The 11,899-nt window shown below is 38.3% G+C and overlaps 1 protein-coding gene across 35 annotated transcripts in view; it reads left to right on the forward strand.

The window, feature by feature from the left end:
- The window catches only part of RIMS2 (regulating synaptic membrane exocytosis 2), a gene marked incomplete at its 5' end in the record, with an annotated part of 584,629 nt that overhangs the window by 568,376 nt on the left and 4,354 nt on the right, over positions 1 to 11,899 (forward strand). For all 35 annotated transcript variants that reach the window (XM_082858721.1, XM_082858710.1, XM_082858742.1 and 32 more), the window contains one exon: positions 10,265 to 10,406. In XM_082858721.1, the coding sequence (XP_082714847.1) occupies positions 10,265 to 10,406 (142 nt within the window). The remainder of the gene's footprint in view (positions 1 to 10,264; positions 10,407 to 11,899) is intronic.

An 11,899-nucleotide genomic window follows, 5' to 3' on the forward strand; every position in this document is an offset into this window, starting at 1 on the left:
GATTCCAGCCAGTTTCAAGTGTGAGTGACCCCAACCAAACACCTCATTGGACAAAGATTTTAAGCCTCGAGATTCTGTTCTTTTAGTTTCCACCCTCTGTGCCCTGCCTACTCCCTTTGTTCTCAATGGCAACCACCTTGATATCATCTGAAATCTGTGGGTTTGTGTGGGAAGGCAACCCCTTAATCCAGTTTGGCCAGCAGGCTCTCCCCATTTCTATGGCAAGGCCCCACTTTTTTTTTTTTGCAGTACGCGGGCCTCTCACTTTGTGGCCTCTCCCATTGCGGAGCACAGGCTCCGGACGCGCAGGCTCAGCAGCCATGGCTCACGGGCCCAGCCGCTCCGCGGCATGTGGGATCCTCCCAGACCGGGACACAAACCCGTGTCCCCTGCATCGGCAGGCGGACTCAACCACTGTGCCACCAGGGAAGCCCCTCACTTTTTTATATATAGTTTTCTTCCTGCAAGTTTAGGATAATTTCACATTATTCCAGTCATTTTTCAAAGAAGGATTTGTATAGCATTTTACAGTTTTCAAAACTTTTTCACAGAGCTTACAGTATCTCGTCCTTATTTATCACTACTCATTAAATACCACTACATTTCATATATTCTATGACATAGGCTAAGTCTGACCTCAAGTTTGCACAAAAGAACTCTGAGCTTTGGAAAGGGAGTTACCTGCCCAGAGTTTGCTAATGATCGAATAAAGACTTTAACTCATATCATCTGATTCTAAAATGGCATGCTCTTCTCACCACAAAAATGCTGCCTCAAAATAGCTAACTTGAGAGTTAAGAAGAGGTTCGTGATATTTCATGTCCATTTTTGAGAGAGAAACAGGCACAAATATCAGTGGGCTGATGCGTGACCAAGGACAGATGTCAGTTAAAAAAAAAAAAAGCCAAAAAGCAGGGGGAACAATTTTCTAAATAATTTCATTTGCCATAATAGCAACGTCAGGTAGTAGGAACAAAAAAGTACCATAAAAAAGACAACCCCCAAAAGAGTACAGTGAGAGCTATAATTTCTTATATTTAAATGTGTTAAGAATACCAAGATGAGGGACTTCCCTGGTGGTCCAGTGGTTAAGACTCCACACTTCCACTGCAGGGGGTGTAGGTTCAATCCCTGGTCGGGGAACTAAGATCCCGCATGCCATGCAGTGTGGCCAAAAATAAATAAAGTCACTAAGCTTGGGGTGGTTTGTTATTAAAAACAAAAACAAACAAACAAAAAAAAACACCACAATGATAAGCCTCAACTTTTATGGAAAAATATTAGAATGGTCTTACTGCAAAAGAGTCATAAGCTTGGTTTTATTTCTTGCTAAAATAAGGATTAATAATTATTAACAATAGTAACAAGTAATAACAACAGGAGCAGAGTGTTCTGATTCTCTGGGGTAGTCTCTTTCTCTTGTAAGGAGCCACCGAATTGTTTTCCAGAGTGGCTGTACCAGTTTGCACTGAATGAGAGTTCCTGTTGCTCCACATCCTCACCGGCATTTGGTGTTGTCAGTGTTCTAAATTTTGACCATTCTCATAGGTGTGCACTGGTATCCCATTGTTTTAATTTGCATTTCCCTGATGACATATGATGTAGAGCACCTTTTCATATGATTATTTGCCACCTATGTACTATCTTATTTGGTGAGGTATCTGTTAGGGTATTTGGCCCATCTTATAATCAGGTTGTCTGTTTTCTTATTGTTGAGTTTTAAGAGTTCTTTGTATATTTTGGATAACAGTCCATTATTGGATATGTCTTTTGCAAATATTTTCTTCCAACCTGTGGCTTATCTTCTCATTCTTCTGGCAGGATTTTTTGCAGGGCAGAACTTCTTAATTTTAATGAAGCCCAGCTTATCGATTCTGTATTTCATGGATCTTGCTGTTGGTGTTGTATCTAAAAAGTCATCACCATACTCAAGGTCATCTAGATTTTCCAGAAGTGTTATAGTTTTACATTTTACATTTAGGTCTGTGATTCATTTTGAGTTAATTTTTGTGAAGGGTTTAAGGTCTGTATCTAGATTTTTTTTTTCTTTCTTCCTTTTTTTTTTTTTTGCATGTGAATATCCAGTTGTTCCAGCACCATTTGTTGAAGAGACTGTCTCTGCTCCATTGTATTGCCTTTGCTCCTTTGTCAAATATCAGTTGACTATTTTTATGTGGGTCTATTTCTGGGTTTTATATTTCTGTTCCATTGATCTACTTGTCTATTCTTTCACCAGTACCACTGTCCTGATTACTGTAGCTTTATAGTAACTCTTGAAGTTGGGTAGTATCAATCTTCCAACTTTATTCTTCTCCTTTAATATTGTGTTGGTGATTCTGAGTCTTTTGCCTCTCCATTTAAACTTTATAATCAGTTTGTCAATATCTACAAAATAACTTGCTGGCATTTTGATTGGGATTGCATTGAATCTATAGATCAAGTTGGGAAGACCTGACATATCAACAATATTGAGTCTTCCTATCCATGAATATGGAATAGCTCTCCATTTATTTAGTTCTTCTTTGATTTTATTCATCAGAGTTTTGTAGTTTTCCTCATATAGGTCTTGTACATATTTTGTTAGATTTATACCTAAGTAGTTCATATTTTGGATGCTAATGTAAATGATATTGTGTTTTTAATTTCAAATTCCACCTGTTCCTGCTGGCATATAGGAAAGCAATTGACTTTTGTATATTAACCTTCTATTTGGCAACCTTGCTGTAATCACTTACTAGTTCCAGGAGTTCTTATGTCGATTCTTTCAGATTTTCTACATAGACAATCATGCTGCCTGTGAACAATTCCTGTGAACAATTCTTTCTTCTCAATCTCTATACCTTTTATTTCCTTTTATTGTTTTATTGCATTAGCTACATAGACAGTCATGCTGCCTGTGAACAATTCCTGTGAACAATTCTTTCTTCTCAATCTCTATACCTTTTATTTCCTTTTATTGTTTTATTGCATTAGCTAGAACTTTGATGTTAAAAGGAGTGGTAAAAAGGAAAATTCTTGCTTTGTATCTGATCTTGGTGGGAAAGCTTCAAGTTTCTCACTATTAAGTAGGATGTTAGCTGTAAGTTTTTTGTAGATATTCTTTATCAAGTTGAGGAAGCCCTTCTCTATTCCTACTTTACTGAGAGTTTATATGATGAATAGGTGTTGGATTTTGTTGAATGCTTTTTCTGCACCTGTTGATACCATCATGTGATTTTTCTTTTCTAGCCTGTTGATGGGTTGCATTACATTAGTTGACTTTTGAAAGTTGAAACAGCATTGCATAACTGGGATAAATCCCATTTCATCATGGTGTGTAATTCTTTTTATACATTGTTGGATTTGAAGCTTCTACCCTAAAGTTACACAGACCAGTTTTGCTCACATTTCATTGGCCAAGCAAGTTACATGACCGCACTGAACTTCATAAATGAGGGAAATGTGAATATATTTAGACAGCCCTAATGTCTACCATAATTGTGACCTCTACTTGTAGCTCACTTACTACTTCATAATAGCTGTGACAAAGCTGTTGGAATGAATGGATTTGTGTTAAACTCTGAAACAATTTTGGAAATCAACTGTTAATTTCTATTTATTTTAATTGTAAATGCCAATCCTGGATTAGCCCAAAAGAAACTGTCAGATATTTGTCCGTATTTTGTTTAAACTTTCTGAGATTTGAATTATGTTTATTATAGTAAGAAGCCCCGACAAACATAAATGCACAAGCTTTTATACACAACTACAGTAATCTACTCATGAGTGTCCCCATATTGAGGTCTTGCAGGACCAAATAGGTAAATAAATCAACCTCTTTATTTCCAGATGTAATATCTGCTGATGGGAAGTCATTTTTCAGAATTTACCAACCTGTCTTCAGCCTGTTTCCATAAATCACTTCCCATATTAACATCAAGAAAATCTTGAGTCTAAAGTGAGTCTGTCTGCAAAAGGGGATGAGACTTTCCAGGTGAGAGCAAGCGGGAATGGGTTCTGTGGACCCAAGATTTGGAAAGAGGTCGCCCTGACATTAAGTTAGGCATTTAATTGTGAGTCTCATCTTGGGGCTTAGGAGAGTTTTGCAATCAGTAGCAGAGAGGACTTTTTTTTTTTTAACCTCTTTATTGGAGTATAATTGCTTTACAATGGTGTGTTAGTTTCTGCTTTATAACAAAGTGAATCAGCTATACGTATACATATGTTCCCATATCTCTTCCCTCTTGCATCTCCCTCCCTCCCACCCTCCCTATCCCACCCCTCTAGGTGGTCACAAAGCACCGAGCTGATCTCCCTGTGCTATGCAGCTGCTTCCCACTAGCTATCTATTTTACATTTGGAGGACTTTTTGATTTTTGCTGTCAAGTCACTCAAAGGGTTTCGTGGTTTTCAGCATTGTTACGGGAAACTGACACTTTGGTTGTTTATTTACTCAAGTGGCTTTCTTTGAATTTAGAGGGTGCCAAGCAAATGAGTCATCAGACTAAGTAGAGCAGAATAACAAGGACACCTCCTGTGTTGCTTTATGCTTGTGACCTTTTGTAATTCAAAAGTTGATTTTTACCTACAGGCACCTTCTCCAAATATACTTCGGCTTAAAATACCACACCAGAATGAGTGGTTTAAGAACTCTGCAACAACATAATCTGGGCCTTAGTTTTGTCGTTTCCTACCTGAGTATTTTTAAACATCTTTATACACACACACATATCATATATATAAATATATGATATGTATGTAGTGTATATAGGTATATATACTTTTTAAAATATATACTTTTTCTTATCATCGCTGTTGAGTTCTTACAGATAATTTCAGTTGTTCTACTCCTGTGGTCACAACAGGTTATTTTTATAGCTCTCCCATTAAAAAAATAATCTAAAGAATTACCTGTTGTTGCTTGATAATTATCACAAATTTTTACCAGCTTAAAACAACACCCATTTATTAGTTCACAGTTCTGTAGGACACATGTCTGGCAGGCCATGACTGGGATCCTGCTTAGGGTATTGCATGGCTGAAATCAGGGTGTAGGCTGGGCTGAGTTCTTGTCCGGAGGCTCTGGGGGAAAGTCAGCTTCCAGGATCATTCAGGCTGTTGGAAGAATCCAGTTTTTTGCTGCCTGTCAGCTAGGCATTGCTGACGGCTGCTCTCAGGTCCTTCCCACATGGTCCCCTCCATCTTCAAGCCAGGAAAGGTACACCAAATCCTTCTTGTGTTTCAGATCTCCCTGATTGACTTTTCTGGAACCAGCCAGAGAAAGCACTCTGCTTTTAAAGTTTTCATGTGGATGTGTTAGGCCCAACGAGATAATCTTTCTATCTTTAGGTCAACTGGTTAGTAACCTTAATTATGTTTGCAAAATCCCTCTTGCCATGTAAAGTAACATAGTCATGGGGGCCATCTTAGAATTCTGCCTACTATACTTTATATAGGCATTCTGTTATATAGATTCAGTTTTTAGGTTGAATAACATGACAACATTCAAAACATTAAATGTGAATCACCATAATGAATTATATTTAGGTTAAATTACTTTTATTGTGAATGTGATGCAAAGGATTTGTGGTATTGAAAAATACATACTTTAAAATAGATAGCTAGTGGGAAGCAGCCACATAGCATAGGGAGATCAGCTCGGTGCTTTGTGTCCACCTAGAGGGGTGGGATAGAGAGGGTGGGAGGGAGATGCAAGAGGGAGGAGATATGGGGATGTATGTATATGTAGAGCTGATTCACTTTGTTATAAAGCAGAAACTAACACACCATTGTAAAGCAATTATACTCCCATAAAGATGTTAAAAAAAAGAAAAATACATACTTTTTAAATAAGTCTATAAATATATCAGATAAAAGTACATTTAAAAGACATATTTTAAAAAGCTATTATAGGGCTTCCCTGGTGGCACAGTGGTTGAGAGTCCGCCTGCCGATGCAGGGGACACGGGTTCGTGGCCCGGTCCGGGAAGATCCCACATGCCGCGGAGCGGCTGGGCCCGTGAGCCATGGCCGCTGGGCCTGCGCGTCCGGAGCCTGTGCTCCGCAACAGGAGAGGCCACAACAGTGAGAGGCCCGCGTACCGGGAAAAAAAAAAAATCTATTATAAATGCTCAGCATATGCCTAGAATTCTTTGATTCCATCAGATGACAGGGAGTAGCCTTATCTCCTCAATATATGCTATTAATCATGGTCTTCGTCATTCATTAATGACACAAACTCATAGACTTTAGAGCTAAAAGAGATCAGAGATCTTCTGGCACCCTCCCCCTCCTTTGTTCTTTTGTTTGTTTGTTTTTGCGGTATGCGGGCCTCTCACTGTTGTGGCCTCTCCCGTTGCGGAGCACAGGCCCCGGACGCGCAGGCTCAGCGGCCATGGCTCACGGGCCCAGCCGCTCCGCGGCATGTGGGATCTTCCCGGCGGGGCACGAACCCGTGTCCCCTGCATCGGCGGGCGGACTCTCAACCACTGCGTCACCAGGGAAGCCCCCTCCTTTGTTTTTTTTCCATAAATGAGGAACCTGAAACTCGGAGAGGGATATGACTCAGAGAAGGCCACAGAGCCAGCTAGTCAGTGATAAAGATTGGCCTAGAATACATGTTTTCTGATTTCCTTTCTGGTAGAAATAACAGTACCATTAATTGAAGATTTTCTATATAGCAGGCACTATCCTAAGCACTTTAAATATATTATTTTCCTTAATTGTCACAAAAATTATATCAGGTAGGCATTACTATTATCATTGCCATTTCACAGTTTGAGAAAGCTGAGTCACAGAGAAGGTAACTTGCTTCATGTCACCCAGCTAGTACATGATAGAGCAGGGATTCTAAGAGAAACAGTTGGACACCAGGCCCTGACCTCTTCACTATTCTCTGCTCTTTCCACCCCACCAGCTGCTTCCAGCAGGGCCTTCCACATGTACTCATAGAGTTAGCTTAGTATCATCTCCATGGACAGCTGTCCAAGCTACCCATTGGTTATATTCTGACAACAAAATAGTGAATAGCAGAGAACTTGGAGTCGGGGAACTGTGTATAAACTCTGGTTCTGTCATTTTTTGTTTGGCTTCAGGGAATTGTGTAACCCGCTGGGGCCCTTGGATACTGGATCTGTAAAATGGGGATTAGGAGAGTTGTTCTGTAGAGGACATGTGTAAAAAGCAATCTGTAAACAAAAGGATTACATGCTCGTTGTATTGTTATTCTTTGCCAAATGGTCACTAGTTCTCAGCCTGTAATAGCAGATTTTCAAGTCACTTTTTTTGTGATAAGAGTCAGGCATTAAATGAAAACCAGTAGATTTTTGACACTGCAAAGGCCATGTCCTGAGACCTTTAGGAAGTCATGTTTTCTGTACTTATCCTCATTCTGCATTTTCAAACGTTACTGAAGTTGTATATCTCACTTGGTGGTGGTTTTTCATGCTTCATAGGCACTCTTCACAGGAAGCGAACGGTAAGGCTACACGGAGAGGCCAGGACTCAGCCATTGGCCTGGCTCCCTCACACCAGCCCAGCACCTTTCATGATTCCAGTTCACACCTGGACAAAATTTTACTACTTTTTTTTAATTAATTTTTTTTGGAGTATAGTTGATTTACAATGTTGTGTTAGTTTCTGCTGTACAGCAAAGTGAATCAGTTATACATATATCCACTCTTTTTTAGATTTCTTTTCCATATAGATCATTACAGAGTACTGAGTAGAGTACCCTGTGCTATACAGTAGGTTCTTATTAGTTACCCATTTTATACATAGTAGTGTCTATATGTCATTCTCAATCTCCCAATTTATCCCTCCCCCACCCTTTATTCCCTGGTAACCATAAGTTTGTTTTCTACATCAGTGACTCTATTTCTGTTTTGTAACTAAGTTCATTTGTACCATTTTTTTAGATTCCACATATAAGCGATATCATATGATATTTGTTTTTCTCTGTCTGACTTACTTCATTCAGTTTAATGTGGCCATTTGGGGATCACTGTCAAATGAAATCATAAATATTGAATGTATGGCTATCAAGGTCTACTCTTCATCCCCATCCTTTTTGTTATTGTTGTTGTTATTTCATCCTCTTTAAGTATATGTGTATTTTTTGCTATACTGTTCGAAAGTAAGTTGCAAACAATATAACATTTCCTGTCTAAATACTTCAGCGTATGTATCTCCTAATGATAAGGAAATTTTTTATAACATATGCCACTATCTACCTAAGGAAATTAACAATTTTCTTATCCCATCTAATACTCAATTCATATTCATATTTTCCCTACTTGTCCTAACATTGCTTTTAGTGTTTTGCTTTTAGGGTTTCTTTTTTTGTTGTTTTTTTTCTTGAAAAGAAACCAGTCAAAGTATACTTAAAGCGTTTAATAGTTACATCCCTGTGATATTTTTAAAGCTGAAACAATTCCCCCACCTTGTTAGTTTGTTTTCATGATATTAACTTTAAGAGACTAGGCCAATTCTCTTGAACAAAATCCCATACTCTGGGTTTGTCTGATTTTGTGTGTGTGTATCCTTTATCTTGTTATTCTATCCTCTCTATTTTTGAAACCTTAGAAAAGTTTTAGAAACTTTTTAGAAATGTTTTTAGAAACCAACTTAGAAGTTGGTTGCAAAGACCTGATTAGAAACAGGTTGTGTACTTTTGTCTAGAACAACTTGATAGGTGCTACAGTGATTGCCCCACTATTAGTGCTAAGTTTGCTCACCTGATTAAGATGGCAATAGCCAGGTTTCCCAGTAGTAAAGTACCTGTTTTCCTTTAACAATTAGAATTTGTGGGATGATTTTTTTGGCTCATATGAATATCCTTTTATCTAATGGCATTAGCATCCATTGATATGCCTTATTTGAATCACTTATTCCACTGGACGTTGCCAATTGGTAATTTTAAAGTTTTCTCACTTTTTACATGTATTAACTAACCATTTCTCTGGAAGGAAGAGCCTTCCGTCATCAATGGGGGATGCTTTAGCTCCTCTCAGTAGTTCATATCAGTACAACATGTTTTACTATCAATTATCTAAAATAGGCTCAGATTAGGGAACTGAGTTGTAGATCAGTGATAACATTTTATATATACTTTTTAAAGCATTTTGATGTACATTAAAGTTGGAAGTGGAGAAGAGATGAAATTTAAAGCAGTGTTTCAAAATGGTGAGCAGATATTATAAGAGGTTTGATGGAAAGGATTTCCACAAGTCACTGTCAATATCACCAAATATTTATTGATCTAAAATGAAATTATTAATACCAGGCACTAAAAGAGCTTACCATATCCCAGAATACTAGTGATATGAATAGTCAATGTGGATAAATATTTAGACCTGACAGGAAGTAAATTAATACAAGTAATTTGAACCATCCCCCTGTTGCTGCAGCTTCAGTCATCTCTCAGCTCCACATTCCAACATGCAAGGCCTTTGATAACTGGGGCTGTTTCTTGGATCCCCATCTGCCCATTTTTCAAGCCCAGCTCACGTCCCAGCTCCCTCTGTGATGCTCCTTCCTCCCTGACCTCTGCAGATGGCACTTCGCACCTCTGTTACCTCCGTGGTACTTGACTCAGTCTCCTGTTTGGTCTTCTAATTGGCTTCCATAAGCAAACCTCCTATTCAGACTGTTGAAGATCCTTAAGAACATGACTATCCATGACCAAAAATTTAAAAGCTCTTTTTTCACATGGCATTGCTGGGTTTTGCGTTCCTTATGAGAACCTCTCTGAAAGTGACGAACAGATGTGAACGTGTTATCCGGCGAGGCTATCTCCTTAGTGTAGCTTTCTTTGCTTTCTAATACTGATCACCCTGCAAAAACAGGTTTTTGTGTGAAAGTTAAAGCTAGAATTGAGGATTACTCACCACCTATTCTTTGGAAATAATGTGAAGGCCCACTTCTTTGACTATGACAAAAAGAAAGAAAAAAGAAAAAGGCGTAAATTAATCTTGATTTAAATATTACAATGAAAACAGAGCTTATTTTACATAGCTTGAACCTTTTTGTTCCTTTTGTTACCAATTTGAACACTGTTTTAAACGAAAATAAACAATGGTATTTTGTGCTTCTTGAAGATTTTTTAGAAAGTTTTCATCCCTCAACAAGACGTGATTTGGAATACCTTTTCTCTCTGTCTCCTTCATAAAAGCATTTTGTATTTATGCAGGTTCTTCATCTGAGGACCTCAAAGCATTGGCGGCTATTTTTTGTTACCAGATGATGATGACAAAACTATCACCTCTTTTGTTTTCTGTCCGTGCAGAAGCCAGTGGTAAAAAGCTACGGAGCACCGTGCAGAGAAGTACAGAAACAGGCTTGGCTGTGGAAATGAGGAACTGGATGACTCGACAGGCAAGCCGAGAATCTACGGATGGCAGCATGAACAGCTATAGCTCAGAAGGAAAGTGAGTGATGGCTGGCTGGGCCGTGGTCTCCATGCCTTGCTGGAGACCTTCCTCTCTACCTCACTCTCTGTGCTTTCACCAAAGCTAACTCACATGCCCTATAGCAACCATTTTAACTTTCACTGGCTGATTTGCTGTGAAGAAAACTTTTGCTTCCCCGCCCCTGAGAAATGTGACATATCTGGCTTTGTATATCAATGGAAATAGGTTTGGGGATAAAGTGTTTCAATTTAAGGGCAAGATGCTAAAATGTGACTGTCACAAATAGAAGTTTGCCCTACCTTGAAATAATACATAAAAGCACAGAAATAATAAGCACTTGTGCCTGTGCCACATGTACGATGCTAATTTTTTAAATCTTTGCTCTAAGAGTTATTACTAAAAAATATAGAATATCGATACACACTTAGTTCCATCCAGTAACAAACAGTTCAGATAAATGTAACAGCCAAAATGAAATGCCACAAAGTTGGTGAGCCTTTCCTTTATGTAGTTATCATGTAGCTTTCCCTTGACTCCACTGTGTCTGAGATATTTTTAAAGCATTTGTCAAGATTGTACAGCCCTGTCACCAACAAATTAAGAATAATTAGCAACTGCAGATCATAGATGGGTGCGTAAAGGACATTATAGAGGAAAGTGGGGTTTACCGACCTCATCTGTCATCACCATGGAAGCATCAGGTGCTTAGGCAAACATGTGTGTCGTCAGTTCACAGATGTGAGGCCATAGGAGCAGCTGGCAGAGCGCTGATGATTTGCCCTAGGGATCATTTGTCTAACACAATTATATGAATACGAGATATATATGGTTTCCATACATTTATAAGTAAGGTTATATGGGATATTTATGGAAGCATTAAAAATGTTCGGATTAACTGTATATTTGGGAATTAATTAAGCTTGGGGGACGAAATAGATTTGACGTTAATCAAGGAAGTCTTAAAAGAGATGGAGAATCAAGTAAAAAAGAAATGTGCAGTGAGCACTCATCACTGCAAAGCACTGCGTTAGACACTGTCAGGGATATAAAAATGTTCAAACTATGACCCCTGTGCTCCAGGTGTTTATAGTCTTATTGGAGAAATGGGATGAATACTCATAAATTCATTCAACAGATATTTCCATACCTTCTAGTGTTCTAGGCACTTTGCTATGAGTTGGGGATATATGTCATACGAGGAAGCAAAAATCAGTTGGTGGTTAGACCATAGGCTTTAGAATCATATAGGCTTAAATTCTAATCTGTTTTTTGGTGCTATAGAAACTTGGGCAAGTTATGTAATTTTTTTAAGATTCATTTTAATTAATTGATTGAGTTTAACAAGTACTTACAGTATTTCAGGCATGGTTCTAGTGCTGGATATATATCAGTGAACAAATAAGAAAAAAACCCTACCCTCATCAAACTTACAGTCTAACAGATAAGATGGACAATAAACTTGAAAAATTGTTCAAATAAAAGAAAAATTAGGAAAATATATAATATTTAAT

Source organism: Leucopleurus acutus, assembly GCF_964270905.1.
Source record: "Leucopleurus acutus genome assembly, chromosome: 17".
Taxonomy (NCBI): Eukaryota; Metazoa; Chordata; class Mammalia; order Artiodactyla; family Delphinidae; genus Leucopleurus; species Leucopleurus acutus.